We start from the raw sequence: 18,601 nt of genomic DNA on the forward strand, positions 1-18,601 counted from the left end.
AAGACTTTGAGAGAGACATTAAAATTTGATATGAAATATATGGATCTAAATGAGGATATGACAAAAGACAGAAATACATGGAAGTTTAGAATTCATGTAACCGATCCCATATAGTGGGATAAAGGCTAGATATGTTGATGTTGTTGTTGATTCAAGTTTAGTATCTATAAATGTAAATATTTATTGTTATTGGGTTTAAATTTTCTTTATACCCTTATATTAATCAAGAAAATTAGATAATCATTTAAAAATTTTATCCAAGTACTTAATTTTGTAAACCCAATCTTCTTTCTTGTCATTTTATTTTCAACTTCATAGAAAATAATCTTTATTTTGATTACTCTCATTTTTCATGTTAATTTGAGATAAAGATCTATCACTCAATTTCTTTATAGATAACTTATTTTTAGATGATTTATAATTTATGAAACTCTATTCGATCTATTAACTTTTTCTTTCTTTTTTTTTTAACTCTTGTGCATCTAAAATTAAGGATTGTTAAAAGAGTTCACCCTTTTTATCCCACAAAAAGGTAAATACTATAAATAGTTTATGATCTACAATAGAACCGTTATTTATTCACAAACTGAATGGATTAAATGGTAATCCGTCAACATAGAAAGACATAAATTGACAAAGCTTCTTCAATGTTTTTGTTTTCACGGTAAACAAAGAGTGAACTAAACTAAACTAAAGCTTGAAAATAGCTGCCCCACTTGATGGTTTGGATGCAAACACATACAAACCAAGATCATTTTTATTGATGATCCCTTTGTCCATTCTTGACTGATAAAATTGGTCCTGATGCAAAAACACAACCTTGTCAAACTCCAATTCATTCTTTTGAAAGGTTTGTTAACAGTTAACACCAATTCCAGAGACCATCGTAGAAAGGTGAAAAACAAACCTTCAAGTCGAGGATAAACTGGGGTACAGCCGACTCTTTGACTAAAGCAACCGCGCAGCCACCCCATCCAGCTCCGGTTAGCCTTGCTCCAAGAGCACCGTTAACTCTACAAACCTTTACGAGTTCTTCCAGTTCTGGGCAGCTAATTAGAGCAACAGAATGGGGTAAGCAAACACGGGGCAAATTTATAGCATAACCTAAAACAGAAGAGAAGTTGGCTACTGGCAAAAACCGGTATCTCATGTTTGAGTTTTTAAACACATAGTGAGAAGTTGGACTAGTACCTGCACTCATACAGAATGCTGCAACTATAATGGCTTTCATTCATAAGGGCACCGAGCTTCTTCAACATCTCCTCCTCACTGCAATAACAACTTCCTAGATGTTAGGTTTTGGAAAATGAAAATATTTACAATCACCACTTGGTTCTTAAGCACTATAATATTATACTCCTGAAGTTATGTTTCGTTCTTGCAGTATTAAAAGCTCAATGTCAAGAATTGAAGGGAAGTAACATTTTGGTTCCTTTCTTGGGCTGTTCAGAAAATCTTGAAGGTCCAAAGGAATCAACGAGTAGCCCACTTGCAACACCGAAGGACAGTGGAACTGAATAAATCAAGAGTGAAATGCTTATCTTCTCTTGAATTGCGCCTCAAGAAGAATAGTACTACCAAGATTTTGATGGCAAATATGTGTGAGATACATGCCAGGAAATGAAGATCAATACAGATCCAACCATTACTGTTATTTGTACAGGTAGAACTCAAATTTTTGCAACTGGAGCATTCATCAGTCATGTTGATGCACGACAAATATCTGAAAAAAAGTTTCAACCACATTCAATGTCTCAAAGGCCACTTTTGTAAATTCAATAAGGCCCTCTGCCACGTTCCTAGGGTTCAACCTAGGATTTAGGAGATAATCGGAAGGACTTGGGGAAGATAGATCAGAAGAAATGGGAGGGAATTAGAGAATAACAGAAACTGAGAGAGGGAGATTAGGGAGAACCGAGAGAAAGAGAGGAAAATTAAGAGAGACTGAAAATCAGATTTTATTCAATAATATGGTTGTGTTTTGAATCAGATTGGATTAGTCTTATATACTGATCCAGTTGTTAGGTTTAGCACCAATAAGGCTGCCAATTATTCAAATCAATACAGCTGGAGGTTGTTACAATACAACTAAAAGAAATTCATCTGTTATCTAATTACTACTATGTCCTTGGGTCATGACACCCTCATTGTCATGAAACAGAAACAACAGATGTTAGGCCCATGAACTTCTCAAAACACCAGAAGCTAATGCCAGTGTAGGTCTAACAGGTTAGTTGAGGGTTTATCTAACATTAAACACCTAAAGCATATGAATAATCATTGATGAAAGGTTGGCTACATCAACTCACCTTATGCTTGATGATACAGTGTCCTTGAAAGCATGGACACGCTTGGCTTCAGAATAGACATGAGTGGCTCTCTAGATATCAGATGGTAGACCAAAAGTTAGTAGAGTATAATTCCCAAAGGGATTAGAAAACCAACAACAAAGAAGGAAGGAAAAGAGTGGATATCACTAAGAGGAACAAAAACTGAAAGATTGTCCAATAGGAGATTGTAAATGGTAAGATCAATTCTCAAAAATAATATTGATTATATCAATTATTCATTTGGTCATGGCTGAGAAAAAATTCTCTACACCAGAACTCAAGAACAATGTTGGTATATTTGATTATTACTTATGTATCATTTCTTTTACTTTATTTATTTGTTTCTTTGTTTTTTGGGGTAAGTGCAGTTAAAAGTTGGAGCATAATATAATCCCACAAATTGGAGACCAGTTGTAGGCAATTTATGCTACAACTCAGAATATTAAGATACAGAATCAGGTCCATCTACTAGGTTTCCAAATAGGCAACGGAAAAGAAGATGAATGAACTAAAAAATAAACAGCACCAATATAACAGCTGGTCTCTGAAAAAATATCATAAAATTTACAGAAGTCGTGCATAAATATATGGAAGGAATCTTACAAATTCAGCACCTAATGACATCTAATTCAATTCAGGAATTAAATGACGAAATGTTGGCAAACGAAATGTCAGCAAACACCCAACCCCTGATACAGAATGACAATCCTCCACAAATCAAGCAAAAAACCGGGATGTAGCCCAATGGCAAGCCAATCCATACTAAAATTATAATTCAATAATGGAATAGGAATAAAATCCATGTCGACAACAAAGAAGACCTTACCTGGTATAACTTATAATGATTGGCAGCTTTTATCACATCCAAAGATGTTGGAGAATTGGCAAAGATATGCTCCAAACTTTCCCCTGTTATTTTCTCAATATCTTCAGCTGTATATGGTTCTTCACTCAAAAGTTCCTGCAAAATATACAGGTCAAAAACTACATAAAAAAAAAATCCTTGATTGTAACTTCCCTCTGATGATGTTATAAAAGTAGAGGCAGGACTATTAAGGGGGAAACAAGAAACAAGAAACAAGCAAGCTAAGATTATGACAGATTTGAAGCAGAAAATAAATAATAACCTTGACTGCAAGAACAGGATCAGAAGACCCATGACTACCAGCAAACGATACACATAACCCTTCAACATCAGAAAGAGTCTTGACTTGGGCTATTGCATCTTGGGGTTTCATTCCAAGCTTTATGCTGAGTACAATCTGAGAAAGGTGCAACATTATGACACAGAAAATGCAGGGTACAAAACTCAAAGCATGTAAGTCTAGGTATCCAAATTTCTGTCAATTGCAAGAATCAAAGGATGAAAATTCTTAATTTTACAATCCAAACCCGTAAATATAGGCTTCAGTGCATAACTCAAATTTAATGTACAAATGGTTTCACTTTATTTTTCAAATTTAGAAACAATGCACATGAGTAATCCAGTCCCATATTAGGAAATTTGGCAGAGGAAAGAGCTCCAGAGAACTATTATTATACAGTGTGACTATTTATAACCTGCATCCTCAAAAGTAGAGGAGAAAAGCCTGACTTTCCAAGTACATTAAACAAACAAAAAACCATAAGATGAACAAATAGAAAAAGCATTGTGAATCCTGGGAAGCACAATGCTCCATATAAGAAGCTGCATGCATCTCATTCACTCCACAGGCAAGCGAGAATGTCAGTGGCTGTGTCCATTCTGTTATTATCATAATTTTCTTAGGGCAAAAATAATAAATAGGCCGTAAACTTTTATTTATATTGTCATTTTGGTTGAAATCTTACTTTCAATCTTACTTTGGTGTAATGCTTTAGGTCAATTTGATTAAACTGCAAGAAAAAGAAAATAAAAAAGAAAACTTACAGCAGCTAGCCGACATTCAACAACCCGATTATTGTAGTTTATAGCAGCAGTAACAGCTTTCTGAGATTCAGCCAATGAATGGGCAATTACAAAAGATCCACAAGCAGGCAGTTGTACATCAGTTGCACCGATGGGGTTGAAGTCAATCAGCTCTGCAAACCCAGATTTAGCCATGATAGAGATAGCCTGCAAAATGAAACAAGAAACAAACCAATAGGCACTGGCCACTCTTACCCAAAACAAAAGGATATTAAATTATTGATTGTTATTGTGCAAATGAAAATAACAAGCAGCCTGCTATGACAGTGTAACTAAACAATCTCGAGGTTTAATCAATGGGAATGACCTCTATTATTAATCTGAATGTGAGAATCAGCCATGGAGAAATTTGTGATGATGGGTGTATCATCAAGGATAATTTGTCTACTAACATTAAAGTTCAAAACCCCTTCCCACTGAGCAGATGTAGCATTCAATAACAAACAACTGTGCATATGAGATGTAGGTAATAAAATATCTATTACAAATTATCAGACTTAATAGTCTAAATGGGCTGTTAAACCACCACCAACTCATAACGAAGCATACGTTGCATGACATATACTTTATAAAGTACAGTTTTTTAATTTCAAATATCTGCTAGTATAAAATGATGAAGTTCTGCAGTCTGCAAGATATAAGCTCCCATGATAAGTTTTCCTAGATTAGAAGCACACGGAATTATACTGGGATATAAATACCCAAAAGAAAGGCAGTTCTAAAATGAGCATAAATCATAAATGCAACTGAAAACCATAGTAATACACCATTAATGTGGTTAAACAACTAGCAAACCAGCTAGATGCACCTTGCCATGAAGTTATTCACACTACTGGGACCCAAACAGGTGATAAGCTAGTGAGTTTAGCAGTTGATATATTTGGGAAATACAATTGTTAAATTTGCATCTGCAAGTCCACAGTTTGTCAAAGGGTACCAATATCATCAAGGTCAAGCATAATAACTATCACCACTGTTAACATGCTGACAAACAGTAAAGCTGATATTGGATAAGATTACAAGAAATTGCCAAGTTGAACTCGTGCTAAAGAAGAAACACAATTGAGAAAGCTTCCACAAAATAGCAAGGGGCAGACAGTCAACCTAACCAAGAGTTGTGCGCAAAGTGTCACTAGCTACATACTTGAAAGCATCCTTCCTTGGACCGTATTGTTTTATAAGAGCTGGAGTATGTTTGCTTAAAACCCTCTTCTAAAAGACGCACTTAGGATTAGGAAAACCTAATGTAGTCAAAGAGTATATCATTAAGGATTAGTAACCTGGTCCATCCCACCGGATTGTGTCCCAATGTGACGTTCACATTCACATGTAAGTTGCGCAATCTCTTTCTGTAACAAAAGCAATAATATAAGAATCAGCAAAAGAAAGAAAAAGTAAATACATGAAAAAATAAAGTAAAAAACAAATAAACTTTTACGATGTATACACAAGTTTAATAACAATTAGCCTTCATCTATCAGTAGCAAATAAGCATCTCAATCTTAAAGAGCAAATGAGGAGGTAAACTTGCCCGTGGTGCAAGCAAGCACATATTAAAGTTAATATAATACCCTTAAAATAATCACAAACAAGCATTCTGAAAAAACCAATAACTGATTTCTGTAAGAAATATGCTTCAACATATCCTAATTTTTATTCAATCTGATGCATACTATTTAAGAATATATAAGCTGACCAACAAATACTTTAAGCACAGGAAAAGTTTTCCATTAAATAAATGATTTTACTAGTCCAGTGAGGTTGATAAAAATGGCAGGTCTTTCAGGCAAAGAATGAGGGAAATCCCAAAGAACAAAAATGAGTCACTACATTGAAGTTTGAGCAAAGGAAATTTGATATAATGTTCATAAGAAATGCACTGTTCAAATCATAAGAAATATATAAAATGCTTTCCCTACATCTACGGAGTAACAATTGAAATACCTTTGGAAAGTTCACACCAAAAGCAGCCATTGTGGCAATTGTAGATGAACAAACTAGTGCTGCAGAGCTTGATAAACCAGACCCTAGATAGAAAGTAGGTAACTCAGATAGGAAATAATCAGCAAGAAACTGCTGCTCCAAATACAGTGTTATGTGATTACCCATTTAATTCCAACATATTTTTATCAAACAGCCTTCAAATTGGCCTTGCATGGATGTTGCAACCATACCTGCAGGAACAGTTCCATCAACCATGACATCCAGTCCAACAGGTACACCAACATCCAGTCCTTTTAACTTGGCATGTTCATAGAACCCTTTATACCTGAAGAATATAAACCATCAGTTTTAAGCATCCAATGTTAAGCAGTCCCAAGAGAGATATGGGAGCTCACAAACATGTTAAGTTCTCGAATACCATGCATTTAAAAGAAGAACATGAAAAGGTGAAATGAAAGTAAATAAATAGGCTGATAACAAATAATGGGGAAAAGCTATTTCAAATTTCACAACAAATAAATCTTTAAGAGGCAGGATGAACATTTGATCACGTATAAAAATGGTTTATCAGTTACCCAATAAGAAGAGGTGCCTTGGTGTATTTGATCAGATGGCAGCATTGTCTTAGTCAATAACTAACACACACACACACCCAACCGTGTACTAATCTCAAATTATGAAAGGGACACATTAAAATTCAAAAGTTTTTAAGTTGAGCAAATCAAAAACCAAATATATGTATGAAACACAAGTTTAGTAAAAACAAAAATGTGGATGATATTACAGTGAGACTTAAGATTAAGTTGTTCTAAGAAAATATAAGTTCAAATTTCTTGAATAAATTATTACAAACTACATATATATTATTAAAAATTTTACTCACAGAATCAAGACATAATGGTTAAAATATAGAAGTGTTTCTAGCACTCACATCGTGAATAAATTATCAGAGACATAGAGAGTTTATCGAAACTGTTACTCACAAAATCAAGACAAGATGGTTAGAATGGAGAAAGAGTACTTTATGTGATTATATAATTCTAAAAGAAAATTTTATTGAAGTATCGTCTGCTGAGAAGTGCAACATCCCAACAATGTCAGTTAGAATAAAAGTTTTCCACCAAATGTCATTCAATCTTTAGTTGGCATATATTGGGTACAATGAAAAACAAACTTAACATAAGCAAATATGCTTAATACTCTAACCATCACTGAAGTATGAGTTCGTAATTTGAAAAAAAAGTTCTAGAGTAAGGTTCGACAACTCACCCACAGATGAAGTAATGACCCCATCTATGATTCTTTACATCAATATCCTACAAAAAAAATTGATGTAAACATCTTTACTTGATACAGAGTACTTTCACAAATGAATTAATATATTATGGAAAAAAATAAATGACAACATACAGAACCTGGTCAAACTAAATACTTGCTGCAGAGGAAAATATTCAGTGCTCCATGAAAATATATTTGTTTGACGAATGGATGGATGAGGATCATGGGTCATGAACAGAAATACAGGATAGTAATTCAAGAACCTCAGTATGCATAACGAAAAACCAAAGAAAACGGAAAAAATACAAGAGTAAACATTTACATAGGCAAAGTTAAAGCTGTGCCATGACTCATGAGGGTAGGGGTAATATATATTTGAGGCAAGAAATCTTGGTAATATGTCCACCCTCTGCCTTCTTCTTTCTGCTTTTTTTCCTTAGAATTAATTGCATAAATGCATTGATGGAGCTATGGTTTAGTAAAACAACCATTGCAACTTTTCTGAGTTCTGAAATCAATATCTTTGACTCTTGAGGTTTCAAAATAATTTAGATTCCATACCAGGAAAGGAAATGTGTCACTATTACCATTCTTCTCAAACTTAACTAAAAGATGGAATAAAGACAGAAAACACTAAAATCAAAGTTCGAACTTCTCAACAGCTTTGCCCACTATCTTTACTTTCAAAGGGTTACACACAAAGATAGAAGATTGAGGTATAGAAATAAATGAGTTTATCCATTCATCAATAGGGTCCACATACTATGTTTCCCAGATCTTACCACAATTGATTGAGCTAGCAAATTAGACCATAAAGACCACAAACCAATCTAGAATCTAATCTTGCATTAGCCACTAGAACCACACCCAAAATCTCCAGAACGCCCCTTTCCTCCAACCACAAAACAAAGGCACTTTGAGAATCCACTACCACGCAACTAATGAGCCCTTTCAGTCTTCTAGGTAGAAGCTTTCCAAGAATCTTATAAAGACTGCCTATTAAGCTAATAGGCTTAAAATATTTGTTCATCACAAGGTTAAATGCAAATTTCCTCATTCTAAGAATGAGAACGCACACTGATTAGTTCGAACTGCATATGGCTTTCTTTTTCTCTCATCTTTAATTTCTTCTTAACATGTGTAGCTTAATTTCCTTTGACTATCCCCTAGCAAATTCTGGCATGCATTCATGCTCCATTGGGCTCTAACATATACCATAGCCACCATTGCACAATTAAGTCAATCCGATGAGCTCAGAAACCGTGCAATCATGGAGAAGATACTCCAAGAACATAAAGCCTTGAATTCGATTTTCCCTATTGGTTATTTGACCACCTTCACATATTATTTCTCATTTGAGCATATCTTGAGCTTCTAGTTAGACGACTGCCTTATTCATAAAGACCCAAATTAGTATTAATTATAAGAAGATTCCCCCACCCCCCCAAAAAATAAAAATAAATAAATAAGAATCACCCACCCCACGTATGCAACTAAAGATGAAGAAAACTTCGAAACAAAGAATTGGCATGATAAAGGTACGGAGACTCGTGTACCTGGTCAGGATCAGCAGGGTAAACACACAAAGGGTACTTAGCGCTAACATTGGCAATCCTAAGAAGACAATCGGAATCCCCAAAATCGCGCTTCCGAATGGCCACTATGGTGTCTTGGCGAATGGCCATGGGCAGCACCGAGTAGCCCTCGTAGTCAATATGCTCCCCGATCAAATTCACCCGCCCCGGCGACCGAACGAAGACGTCCGGCTCGTGGCCGAAGACGTCCAGGAACTTCGATTTCAAGTTCTGAAAGCGGAGCTCCGCTTCTTCCAGTTGAGAAGCGCCGCCGTACACCGGCTCCAGGTCGGAGTGGACGGGCACCGGAAGCTCCTCGTGCCTCGCCATCTTCATCTTCCCAGATTGAAACAAACAAAGCAAGCAAGCTTTTGATAGGAGAGTTAGGTCGGCCGGTCGGCCTCGCCTTCTGATACTGGTTTAAATAAAAAAGGAAGCCGTGACTGTGTTGGTGTCTGTGTTCTGTTGTGTTAATTTATTTTTTTTTCTCCTTTTTGTGCGTTTGCGTTGATTTGGATAATAATCACTGGTTGCCAGTTGGGAGAGACGTCTTCGCGTGGATGAACGATCGGAGCTGAAAATTTTAAATTGTAAATTGTAATCCCGAGGAGGAGAGCTCCTCATCCTCATCGTTTTGCTTCAATTATCCATCCATTCCTCTCCGCCCGCCTGCCTGCCTGCCTTTCATCTTTCATCTTTCATCTTTCTTCTATTATGATTAAACCACAGGCTTCTTCTGGATCAAGTAGGCTAACGTTACCCCGGCCCAAGCCCAAAGTTTCATTAGTTTTCTTTTGGGCTAAGTGGGCCACGCTTAAACTAAACTAAATTAATAATGAATCTTCAAATCTACATAAAATCTTAAAATTTAATTAAATTAACATTAAATATGAACTCTAGTTAATTAATACACTAAAAAAATAAATTTCCTGAACTTTATTATCCCCAGGTAACTCCCCAGAAGGCCCCACTCATGGGTGCAGCAGCATTACTTGGAATTTGGATCATAATAACATGCTCTTTTATGATCCCAACAATATCTGGTAAGTCTTGGCTCTATGGTGATCATTTGGGTGTGGACAACGAGGCCCCCGGTAAACTGTCTAAGCGAAATTCTTTATTAACAGTAACCACCGCAAATATGCTCCCCCCCCCCCCCCCCCCCCAAATTATCCCACATACGTACACATATGAAAATAATTTTATATTTTTTAAATATTGTTATAAATTATTATTTAAATAAATTATTAATTCTGATCTTTCAATTAAAATTATACTTATAATTACAGTTATTTTAATAATTTATATTAAATATGGAGCTTAATAGAATTTATGCTTATTTTATATTTTTTTTAATTGTATCTGTCAAGGATAATTGAATTGATCAAATTAGTAAAAGAAATTGTTTTAATTAGAGGGCAGGAGGGGCACAATAGGAGGTCTAATTGAAGAAGGAAAGTTTTAAGTTTATTATTATCTAGGGTAGGTCAGTGTCTTGTAACAAAAATAGTTATATATTTTTAATTTTTCAATCTGTCCAATTTGAATATTTATTTGATGGAGTTGGTTCAATTTTTTTAAAAAAATCAATCTATTCAATTTTAAATTGAATCAAGTCAATTAAATAGATGCTCAAATCGAATAGATTGACAAATAAAAAAAAAACTAAAATACCCAATCGTTTTTGTTACTCGACCCTGGCATAACCAGATAATAATAAACTTAAAAACCCCCTCTAATTAGACCTCCCATTTTGCCCCTTACCCTAATTAAATCAGCCCCTTTGAGTAATTTGATTGACTTAGTTACACTTGACAAATATAATTAAAAAAATATAAAATGATTATAAATTTTATTATAATTAAAAAAATAAATGAATTATTAATTATAATTATAGTAATAATTATTAAAATACTGTAATTATAAGTGAAATTTTAATTGAAAGACCAGAACTAATAATTTATTTAAATAATAATTTATAGCAACATTTAAAAAATATAAAATTATTTTCATATGTGTATGTGTATATGTGTATGACTGGGATAATGGAGGTTGCCCGACGGGCAACATATCAGTGCTATAACAGTCACTTGTACACTATGTTGTACGAAAACACCTCATAGGTGTCGTTTTCTCGTTTTCGAAATGTTTCATATTCCCTTTTCGGATCCTATTTATGCCTATTTTTTTAGAAAAACGTCCGTTTCCACGTTTTTGTTTCCTATCAGAAACGTTTCCCGTTTCCGTTTCCGTGCAACATAGCTTGTACATGCATTTATAGACATTTTACATAAAGTGACGTCGTGGATTGAACACGGTTACGAAACATCATAACCATGGGTAACAAAATGTTATGTTGTCGGGTCATAACATCATAATCTTTGTGCGACCAGTGTTTTAAAACGCAGCTTAGGCAGCCGTTTAAGTGTCGCTGAGGCATTAGGCAACCCTTGATCGTCACAATTTCTCACAAATCAGTACTTATTGGTGTCGGACCCGATTAATCGAGCTCAATTGACGTCTTGGCAACTCAGGGCAAGGCCTAGCTATCCGGGGCGAACACCCGTTTGAATTTCTCCTTTCGCTTTTATACCCTCATATTGATTTTTCTCTATCATTTTTGATGAACTTGTCGATTTCTCTCTATCGCCACTAATTATCTTATCGCTTTTTCTCTCTTGTTGCCATCATCAATAGTCCTTCTCAACCACATTCTTGACTCCCATTGTCGTTGTCCATTTATTGGCTATTGCCCCTTCTTATGTCTATATATATATATAATAGTGTGTATATATATAACAACAATATTAATATATACATACATATATATTGTATTAATATTTTTTTTAATTAATTTTAACATGTATATATATAACAATAATTTATAATTAAATAAAAATAAATATTTGATGTATTTTTTTGTATTATTCAATAACATGTATATTTGTTTGTCTTTTTATCATATTCTGACAGTTTATCAATTTTTTTAAATAAAACACATAATTATTAACTAATAACTTAAAATCACATTTATCTAAACATATTATCAGTTTAAATGCTATTTAACTTAAAAATTCAAAAAAAAAAAAAAAAAAAAACCTAACCAAACAAAGCCGAAGAAGTTTCGATTTCAGCTCTTTCTATGTTTGAAACTTTTTTCATCATTTTTGCAACTCTTTTCGATTTTTATAACTCTTTTCACTTGTCTTTTCAACTTATAGTACAAAATAAAAAATAAAAAAATATTATTTCGAGACGCTAGGCCCCACTTTAGCGCCCAATTAGAATATTCTAGCACGTTTTAAAATATTGTGTCTGAAGCGGGTAAAATGAGAAGAGGGGTGCGTCCCCCCTCCCCCCATTCTCGTGGATCTACCTGACATCGGCAAGAGAATAAATCCGAATATGGCTAATCTAATCTTAATTAAATTTTACAAATGACAAAAAGAAAAAGAAATTAAAAGTTGAAACCAAACCAGCCATTGTTTCATTCTGACGAAGTCATGGACATGGAGGCGGCGAAGCCCAACTTAAATCATCATCAACCACAAATACTGCTTTTTGAAATCTTCGTATTTGTGTGAGACCCATTATCGTGATTCAATTCGCGAAGCACACACATATATATATATACACTACAATCAGAAGTTGAATTATTACTTACTGTTGAAAAGAAAAGAAAAGAAACTTCCGACAGATTTTAGGATTTCAAGAGATAGGTCTCGTTTCGTCTGTTCTGTTCTTCCATACATATGGAGTACTCTTCCTATGTATGTCCCAATAGAAATATCCACTTTTTTGACTCCAAAGCTTTCATGTTCATGAAAAATGAAAAGTTTCCAGCCATACAATGAGTGCTCTGTTGATTTATAGTCCATGTCGGGAGAATATATATTTTGTATTTATATATATATATATATATGCACACAACTGTATATGGATCGAGATTGGAATTCCTTTACAGCTAGCTATGACAACGAGGGAAATACATTAATTATACATTAACTGTTTCTGTAATTAATTATATACATTTTGTAGGACTTTTTATTAACAAACATTATTATCAGATAAATTTTATTTATTAAAAGATTTTAAGATAAATAAAAAAAAGATAAAAATTACGCGTTCCTACCTCGCAATTAATTACCGAAGAGACTCAATCAAAGGAGATTTTTAAACTCCGACTTAAAAAGTTTAACACATTATTCTCTATTTTTATTTATTATTATTATTATTATTGTGGTGATTATGCATATCAAGTACGTTCACATTTAGAATCCTTTTATTTGAACTGATATTTATATGCTTCGCAAGTGTTCACATTTTTGTGGTGATTATCCTTTCATTTCAATCCTTTCAATATTTGACTCTATCCTTTCATTTATATACAAAAATCCAAATAATTTTTACATACATATTTATAATTTTAAATTGCATACGACAAAAAATAAGTACAATGCAAGCTTAATTAGATTCTTTTATGCATAAATTTTACAAAAATTAAAATAGAAAAGATTAAACATAATAAGGTTCAAATCAATCGACAACCATTACCTTGAGTAGCTAGGTAAAATAAACTAGATATAACAATATACACAATTAAAAATCATTCGTGTGGAGGTAAATATTAACTATAAAAGGGAAAGAGATCGAGACAAAATGTGAGGAAGAGTGAATGTGATTTGTCGCTACTTCTTCTTCTACTTTCGATGAGAGGCAATTGGTGACTAGTGGCCGATGATCGACAAACATAAACAAAAAAAGAGGAAGATAGAGGATAGGGACATTTGTTGGATTTTTGTTTTTTAATTTGTTTGAGGGTATGTTTGGCTTTTTATTGGGTCAACTTCATCTTATTTATGTGTAATTTTAAAATTTAAAATAAAAACTTTGCCTTTATGGCTTATTAGAAGTGTAAAGTCTTTTAAGTTGGGTTGAGTTTTGGTTATTAAGACTCAGTTGTGGTGAAATATTATAATTTTTTTAAAAAGAGAATTAATTCAAAACTTTAAAACTAATTCATGTTGACAAACACGTACCCTCTCTAAAATCATGGTAATTAATGTACATAAATCAGAGAAAAAATCCGTTTTATGAACAAAGGGTACTCCAAAAATATTGGTTGGAATGCACTTGGAGATGGAGATAGAGATGGAGATGGTTGTGCATTACATTAGTGAAGAAATAAACGATTAAACGCGTGAATGTAATAGAATAATAATTAATAAGGAAATTAATATATATATATATATAATGATGGGATGGTTGATATGTATATATATATATATATATGAATAGTGTTTTCAAATTCAAATCCAAATCCCATAAATAATTAAAGCAATGGGAATTCGAATATATAGAATTCCCATGATTTTAATAATATATATAATAATATGATCAATAATAATATAGAAAAGAAAACAAATTAAGGTGACCGTTTTCTCTGTATTTGGATTTGAAATGCCTTAGCTACTAGCTAGCTAGCTAGAATATTTGAAATTTAACCATACAAAATTCTCGTTGCCTCATCATTGCCCGCTGGATCCATTAATTAATTGTTTTCCATATTCAAGTTTGTATTTGTTTGCGGTCACATTTTGTATAAAATATATTATATTAATTAATATACAGAAGAAGTGTTAAAAATGTTAAACGTATTATTAGGGTTCTTGAATATTAATTATCCAATAATACATACATAATAATATACATGAGCTTCCATTCTTCTGGTTTCTGCAGGTTAGTATATAATTGTTTTAAAACGATATATAATTGGCTGGCAATGATATTATATATATATATATATATGCATTCTTAATCATAATAATCATTTATAAGTTTTGTTTATCATCAATTACTTACCAAAAGAAAGAAAGAAATTAAGCACCCAACCCAACCAGGCTACTTCATCAATCTCTATATATGTAGCATCATACATATATATAGCAGGCTAGCTTAATTAATTAATTAGCTTGAAGATAAATGATATATATATAAGTGTGTGGTTAAGGCCATACATAAATTAATTATGACTTAATTGAAAGAACTCAGACTAATTACAAAGTAAGTAACTGCAAGGAGAATCTAATTAAGTAGATCCATAATTTTTTTTTTTATTGCATGATTGTTATAATAAGTCCTTAATTTCTTACTAACACTCTATATATATAAATATTCTTCCCACAATAAGAAATATCTAAACTAAAATACAAAGAATAAGAAAAAAGAAGAAACAATGAAAAAGCTAACTCTAAATCGTCATAGTAATATATAATTGATGATGGTTATGGTTAGGGATCAATCATTAGGGCTCTCCCCGAATGTGAGCACTAGTTGGTTTATTTGTGTGAATTTTATGCCTTTATATAGGTGAGCAGGAGATATTCAGAATTATAATCTCTTAGATTTTAATTTTGGTGATTTTATGTTGTAGCAAAATCTTTCATATCAAATAGAGATAGAGAGAAGATGACTATCTTAATTAAATTTTCATATATGAGATTTGTTAAATAAAAATAATATTAATTCATAATTATTCAAAAAAGAGACGAGTTAAATGGTCTTCGATCAAATTGCGGCTTAGAAATGATTATCTATATATTGATAATTATCGTGTTGGAGATTGTCCTTCAAATTGAGTTTAGAAAAAATATGTCATTCAAATAATATTATAAATATATGACAAGATGGAATTTGTATTTTTTTTCAAAGATATAATTTGATAAATTTTCAGTCTCCTAATTAAATATTCTCACTTCAATAATAAACTCAGATAATATTACTGCAAAGATTGAACGAGATGAAGGGCAAGGAGGAGGTCACGAGTACACAAACTAAAAGCAAATTAATTAGCAAAGTGATTAAATCACATGGAGGATCAGCTCTGAAGGTACAAACGCCATTACTCAAAAGGCCTGTCCTCTTGAATGGTAATTAATCACTAATTAGAGTCGACGCGAGAGTCTCTCCAATACCTAAAAGACAACCCTGAATCTAAATTAAGGTCTAAGAGAAACATATGTACATACTGATGCAGGTAATTAACTGATTAATCTCTTCTTCTTCTTCTTCTTCTTCTACTCCTCTTTGGACACCTTTCGCAGCTGCCAAGGCACCATATCCTGAAGCAGTCCACAATCCCTAATCAAACACGGAGAATCAACTGGGAATGAGGAATTAGCATTAGCGGTGAAGCTCAAACAAGGTGACGGCGATGGATTAATAATATGGGAATTATAGGGTTGCTCATGGCGGTGATCATAGTGAAGAGACGAAGGCCCACCGCCGCCAAAGCCGGCGGATTCCGTCACGAGTCTGACGTTTCCACGCGGTGTTACCAGGCACGAATGCGTGTGAGTGCCTTCGTAGGTGGTGACAACGGTGGCCGGATCGCCGGAACATCGCTCCACCCGCTTCTTTACTCCACATCCTGGACCAGTGCAGCGGTAGTAGCTCCTGACGAGAAAACATTAATATTATTGCATGAATATTCATTAAAACTTTTTTGATCATCAAATATGAGGCAAAGAAGAAGGGACCCGAGATTGGAAATTAAGCTCATGAAATGTGCGTGCGTGTGCATATATACCTTGGGAAAGGGCTATTTTTCACAGCTTTTTGCCCGTACTTTCTCCATCTATACCCATCGTCCAGATTATCAATCTCACTCTTTGTCAGAAATGCAAATCTAGGCTTTCTTTCCCTTTTTGGCTTCTTTTTGGGTTTCAACCTAAACCGCAAATTAAGAGATAAACAAAAGGAGATTAAAGGGCTTAATTTTCTTTTAGAAAAGAAAAAATCAAAATCAAAATCAAATCTTCATATCGCATTAATGCGTTATGTTAATGAATACTCTTCGTTTCATCCTCCACCCGAAAAGTAAACTTTGTAAATGGTAGCGTACGTATAATTAATTAAGCAGTATACATTAGGAGAATGCTTACTGTTTGTTTGTGTTCTCTTGATCCTGCTCATGCTCTTCTTGTACTGTTTTGGTCTGTTCCCAAGTGTTCGGTACTTCGTTGGATGATGAGGAGATCGACGAAGATTCAGCCGGAGTATTCACGAGCTCCGGCAACTCCCCGGGAACCGACGAAGTCGGAGACAGAAGCGGCAGGGGTGGCTGTAACGGAGATTGGAACTGATCATCGAAGAAAGATGGGTAATTTTGTTGGAAACCCAACACGTCGATGAAGCCGAAAGAGCCCTTTTCGGCGTCACATGTCATGTCAAAGAAGCTTGTTAAAGAGAAACCCGACGGAATATGGTCGGAAAATGTAGAATTCCCCACCAAACTTTCTCTCTGTAGCTCTTCTTTGTTTTCCATAGATCGATCACAAACAAACGCAGATTCTTCACTTCAAGCTCTTCATAGCTGGAATTCTGCTATAACAGTGTGTGAATGAAGAAAAAGAGAGAGAGAGAGAGAGAGAGAGAGAGAGAGGGAGGGCTTTGGGTTTTTAATGACTTTTGAGGGGAAGAAGCCAACAATTTTAGGGGCGTGTTTTGGAGAACAGATTGGCGGAAGCCGTTTTCCACCTACCTACGGGATGACCGACACCTGTGGGTGCACTGTTGGGAACAGCCTGCCGACCGAGTGTCCCTTGGGAAATGATTCTCGTAGAATCTATATATCTTACTTACTAAGAAAATAAAAGAAGATAATTTTAAAAAAATTCTTTTAAATTTTAGCATTAATCTTAACATTTGTATTATTATACGTTCGAGTGTGTTTAAACACTTAGGTATATTATATAATTAAAAATGTCCACCACTGATCCCCATTTGATCAATATATATATATATATATATTGTCAAGAAATATGTATAATTTTAAAAAAGTTTTGAAAGATGTCTCGTACGTGAGGACAGGCAAAGCGCAGTTTAGGTGAAGGATGGAGGAAGGAAGCTTCCATACGCGGATGGATGGATGGATGGATGGATAGCTGACTGGGAACCGGTTGCGTGTGTGTGGACAGGCATCCGGTGGCATGCAAGTCGGTTGGAAGAAAAGAAAAGAAAAGTAAATTAGAGAAGAAAAGGTTGGGTCGTTTGGATTGCATGGATGGATGGATGGATGGGTGGATGGATCCCAATAATATTCTTTGTTTAGTTATTCTCTGGCTTTTGGCTCTTTCTTTATGAATAGAAAATTCTTTCTTGGATCGCAAGGATTAATTAAAAACCACCATATATATATATATATATATACAGTACCATTCATCTCTTTCTCTTCCCTTTCCTTTTCATTTCTACTCAGATCGACGCGGTTCGCTTTCGGGCCCAGTACTCATCCATCGATGGTGACTCCAACTCAATGCTCTTTCAATCTCTCTCCCCCCTCTCTCTGTCTCTCTTTTAAACTTTTTGTTTGTCACGGGCTTCATTCTTCAATTCACTGTCATACATACGTACCATATATGTGTAGGCGAGCGATATATAGATGATCTTCATCATGTATATATTATTAATTAATTAAAAAAGATTAGTTTATTTTAAACGTTGGAAATTAACATATATTGTTGTTA

The 18,601-nt window shown here is 34.0% G+C and overlaps 2 protein-coding genes across 2 annotated transcripts; both read right to left on the reverse strand.

The window, feature by feature from the left end:
• Positions 1–537: 537 nt before the first annotated feature.
• On the reverse strand, positions 538–9,776 carry LOC127800120 (galactokinase-like). Its single transcript, XM_052334559.1, has 12 exons — positions 9,057–9,776; positions 7,492–7,538; positions 6,453–6,547; positions 6,223–6,305; positions 5,559–5,627; positions 4,240–4,425; positions 3,458–3,592; positions 3,157–3,291; positions 2,310–2,380; positions 1,192–1,269; positions 908–1,049; positions 538–801 (listed from the first exon to the last, which is right to left on the reverse strand). The coding sequence occupies exons 1-12, from the start codon at positions 9,408–9,410 to the stop codon at positions 691–693; spliced, it is 1,506 nt and encodes a 501-aa protein (XP_052190519.1). The 5' UTR covers positions 9,411–9,776; the 3' UTR covers positions 538–690.
• A 6,123-nt stretch (positions 9,777–15,899) lies between these two features.
• Positions 15,900–17,538, reverse strand: LOC127800108 (probable WRKY transcription factor 48). The gene is made up of 3 exons (XM_052334541.1): positions 17,018–17,538; positions 16,663–16,803; positions 15,900–16,529 (listed from the first exon to the last, which is right to left on the reverse strand). The coding sequence occupies exons 1-3, from the start codon at positions 17,398–17,400 to the stop codon at positions 16,151–16,153; spliced, it is 903 nt and encodes a 300-aa protein (XP_052190501.1). The 5' UTR covers positions 17,401–17,538; the 3' UTR covers positions 15,900–16,150.
• Between the last annotated feature and the right edge of the window lie 1,063 nt (positions 17,539–18,601).

This window comes from Diospyros lotus, chromosome 4 (genome assembly GCF_014633365.1).
Source record: "Diospyros lotus cultivar Yz01 chromosome 4, ASM1463336v1, whole genome shotgun sequence".
NCBI classification, from domain to species: Eukaryota; Viridiplantae; Streptophyta; class Magnoliopsida; order Ericales; family Ebenaceae; genus Diospyros; species Diospyros lotus.

Coding starts and splice junctions, on each gene's coding strand:
- LOC127800108 (XM_052334541.1), bottom strand. CDS start 17,400: ATGGAAAACAAAGAAGAGCTACAGAGAGAAAGTTTGGTGGGGAATTCT. Junction 16,804..17,017: donor CAAGAGAACACAAACAAACA/GTAAGCATTCTC, acceptor TTTGCGGTTTAG/GTTGAAACCCAAAAAGAAGC. Junction 16,530..16,662: donor AAAAATAGCCCTTTCCCAAG/GTATATATGCAC, acceptor TTTTCTCGTCAG/GAGCTACTACCGCTGCACTG.
- LOC127800120 (XM_052334559.1), bottom strand. CDS start 9,410: ATGAAGATGGCGAGGCACGAGGAGCTTCCGGTGCCCGTCCACTCCGAC. Junction 6,306..6,452: donor TGATGGAACTGTTCCTGCAG/GTATGGTTGCAA, acceptor CTTTCTATCTAG/GGTCTGGTTTATCAAGCTCT. Junction 1,050..1,191: donor AGCATTCTGTATGAGTGCAG/GTACTAGTCCAA, acceptor TGCTCTAATTAG/CTGCCCAGAACTGGAAGAAC.